General features: G+C 50.7%; 1 protein-coding gene across 1 annotated transcript in view; it reads left to right on the top strand.

The window, feature by feature from the left end:
• Window positions 1-1,364: 1,364 nt before the first annotated feature.
• DCX (doublecortin) overlaps window positions 1,365-3,585 on the top strand; it is a 67,848-nt gene continuing 65,627 nt past the window's right edge. Inside the window, exons 1-2 of the mRNA XM_008948586.1 lie at window positions 1,365-1,532; window positions 3,074-3,464. Of these exons, the coding sequence (XP_008946834.1) occupies window positions 3,101-3,464 (364 nt within the window). The 5' untranslated portion in view covers window positions 1,365-1,532; window positions 3,074-3,100. The remainder of the gene's footprint in view (window positions 1,533-3,073; window positions 3,465-3,585) is intronic.

Below are 3,585 nucleotides of genomic sequence, written 5' to 3'. Positions count from 1 at the left end.
AGACTGAGTTTGATTTCTTTTTCCCTATTCTTGCTGTTACTGTACTTAGCCCATGCACAATGATTTGTCTTTGGCACATGTTTGAAGTATGAATAAATTCATATTTAGAGCAGTGCTGTGGCACAGGGAAGAATTGTTAATCCAGGACAGATTAAGCACATGGTGATGAATGGCCAAGTATTATCTGATTTGGAATGAGATTTAATGGGAAGGAGAAGGCTTAAAATCCCACCTCCCTCTTGCATCTATATGCAGAGACCTACTGAAAAATGGCTTTAGTGGAGGGTGGATGGGAGCCTTTGAGCAAAAGGATGGCTTCAGGGAATAAAAAACTTTTTACAAGTGTCATGTGTGAGAGTTGCTGGCAAACAAAGACGAGCTTTCAGTGAGCTGTGTCAGTGTTGCCTGGGCTATCGTGTACAGGGCAGACAAAGCTGGACTAAATACTAACTTTTTCTGGGTAAATGTGATACTGCTGCAATGTGCCAAAATGACAAAATCTGATGTTTTCATTCAAAACAGACACAGTGTTGTTAGGAAAGATTTCCTTCTGCAGATGGGAAGACCCTCCCATTTCCAAATCCTGTTCTTTTGGAAAACAAAGTGGGACCAGCACCAGTGGGCTGAGGAGTGGGGTTAGTGGAGCTGCTCTGGTACCTGCAGGACAGAACTCTCCACCCAGAAAGCAGGTGAAGGATTTCCCTGTCAAAGTGGAAGAGCCTGGTTCAATTTGGTAACAGCTGAGTCCTGCAGTGGAATTGGAAAGTGAACTTCTCTTAGTTTGGGATATGAGCCAAGCTGAATCTGCTGGTCTGAGCTGGTGTTGAATGACTCCATCCTGAGCCCCTCGGGATCTGAATGAACTGGGAATCAGAGCTCTGCCTTTGGCTTGTGTCCAGTGTTAATGGAGAAAAATTATTCAGGGGCACCACATGCAGAAACCACCAAGTGAATTCTGCCTTTCTGCTTGCCAGTGTAAACCATGAGCACTGTGCAAAACCAGTACAGGAGCAGGACTGTGCCCAGTTCCACTGGGCAACAGTTTGCTTAGTTGCTTTCCTGAGGTGCAGGAGCCTTGTGCCAGGATTGTAGCCATCACCTCCCTGTACTGGTAATCCTACCATACTGGTGCATTGCTCCAGTTATGATTTTTTATTATTATTATTTTTTTCAGTGGGGCCAGGTGCTTTCTTGGTGAAGCCAGAGCCAAGGGGAAATTTGCATCTTTCAGAACACCCCCCCAGAACTTGCCCATTTAAGCTTTTTGTTTAGCCATCTATTAACATATCCATAGCTGGAATGAACACACCCTTTTTTTCCTGAATAACAGAGAACAGTACCAGCAAACGGCTGATGACGAGAGGAAAAACCACCGAGGCAAAGTTACCGTGAAGGACTCGAACAAGGCACTAGGACCTAGGAGGCGTCTCATCCACCCTGGCAGGAATTTCTTGCTTGGAGCTCAGACAACAAAGGCAGAGTGAGCCTGGTTTTCTTTCTCTCAGCATCTCCACCCTGCGCGCTGAAAACCGGTGAGTAGAGCTTTTTTTTTGAGTGACTTGCATGCAGAAAAGTAACAGATGTCAGACAGAAAGGAGGAATCTTTCTCTTAGTACCTTACAGCATCTGCAGTGCGTTTTAAAATCAAACCTCCTGCATCCTCGGGTTCATTCCCGAAGTTGCCTGGATGTTTCATTGTTCAGTGTGTGGCACCAGACTGGATCTACCCCAACCGGCATCGCGGGGAAGAGGTTCCCAGCTTGGGGGTTCTCTGCAGATCACCTACATTGTCATCTTCTGCTTCACTGCAGACTGGGAACAATGATTTTCCTCGCACCGGTCACGCTGACATTGTAAAACACAGCGAAGCAGCTTCGTTCTGGGAAATGTGAGGGTGGGGAAGAGATAGCAACAGCTTTTCCTGGCTTTCTACCTGGCTGCCGAGCGCTGGTGTAACCCCCCTCTCTGCCCGGGGTTAACATGCGGGCAGCATACGGGAGCTGCACGTTCCCGGCTGTGCTGGGGGAGTGGAAGGGTCTTTCTGTTGCAGGCTTGGGGGTTCCTCCTCCTTTTGTGTTGGGGTTTGGTGCAGGAGGACGGTTGTTCTTGAGCATAAACTAGAGACTGTGCAGAAATTCCTGCTTGCTGGGTGTCAGCTCAAGTCTCGGCTTTTCCGTGCTAGTGGCTTGCGCTGGGAGCCCCCCCCCTTTGCTCAGAACAATGAAAGGTGAGCTAGCAGGGGCGGCGTGTCCCTTGGGAAGGGGCATTTCCAGCAATTAAGTCACTTAAGGCTGGAAGGGGGTGGAAAAAGCCCCTTTATTTTCTCCTCCCTATTAAACGGCAGCAGCAATGCAATTCAGAGGAGACTCCGGCTGAAAAGAGCTCAGCGAAGCCTTGTTTCAATGACAGATTTTTCTCTCCAGTCATTTCTTCTTAGAGATGTAGGCTGGTCCTGGGAATTGATTGATGGGCTAGGAGGGGGCTGCGGATAGGGGGAAGGGTGGGCTGGATCTCATTGCTAACCCTTATTGAACAGGCTGTCACAAAGAAACTGCTTATTCCCCTGTGACCATTCTTTCATAAATGCCAGTTTATTCTAATGTTAAACATTCAGATGCTCTGGTTCCTTCCGTGATTCGACAGATTGAAGGGCTGACTTACTGGGATCTCCTTGTTTCCTGTTGCCAAAGGAAACCTCACACGGCTCAGAGGTTTAATTCATTACCAACTGGTGTTTGGATGAGTGTTTTGGGGCCGAGCTGTGCCTGCCATGGATCCCTTTGGCCCCGAGTCCCAATTTATTGCACTTTGAAAACTCCCAGGTGCAGGAGCAGACAGCTCTCCAGAAACACGCTCCCTGCCCCCAGCAGTTGGATCCCTTTCAAACGGCGAGGACCCCTCCTAGGCTCAGCCCCCAGAATCGATACAAATCTGGGTCAGGGGAGGGGGCTCTTCCCAAATACAGCTGTCCTGCTCCAGCCGCAGCTCGGGCGTTACGCTCCTTTTCCTCTCCGGGTTGTGGCTCTAACCGCTCCCTCTCCCCTCCTTCTCTCCCCATCTCCTTCCCGCTCAGCTTCAGATCTTTAGGGACCTCCAAACTATGGAACTTGATTTTGGACACTTTGACGAAAGAGACAAGGCGTCCAGAAACATGCGAGGCTCCCGGATGAACGGCTTGCCCAGCCCCACGCACAGCGCTCACTGCAGCTTCTACAGAACCAGGACCTTGCAGGCGCTGAGCAACGAGAAGAAAGCCAAGAAGGTGCGTTTCTATCGCAACGGGGACCGCTACTTCAAGGGGATTGTGTACGCCGTGTCCTCCGACCGCTTCCGGAGTTTCGATGCTCTGCTGGCCGACCTGACCCGCTCCCTCTCCGACAACATCAACCTGCCTCAGGGAGTGCGCTACATTTACACCATCGATGGGGCGCGGAAGATCGGGAGCATGGACGAGCTGGAGGAAGGTAAGGAGCGCGGCTGGCTGGTGCAGTGGGGAGGCGGGGCGGGAGGGGAAGGGAAGGGAAGGGGCTGCACCACTCGGCTCTGCCGCCGGGGTCACGTCTCCTCGGCCGCCGGGGCGCTTCT

This window comes from Merops nubicus, unplaced genomic scaffold (genome assembly GCF_000691845.1).
Source record: "Merops nubicus isolate BGI_N331 unplaced genomic scaffold, ASM69184v1 scaffold10621, whole genome shotgun sequence".
NCBI lineage: Eukaryota > Metazoa > Chordata > Aves > Coraciiformes > Meropidae > Merops > Merops nubicus.
Note: the sequence above shows the minus strand (reverse complement) of the source record. Positions and strands in the feature narration are given on the sequence as shown.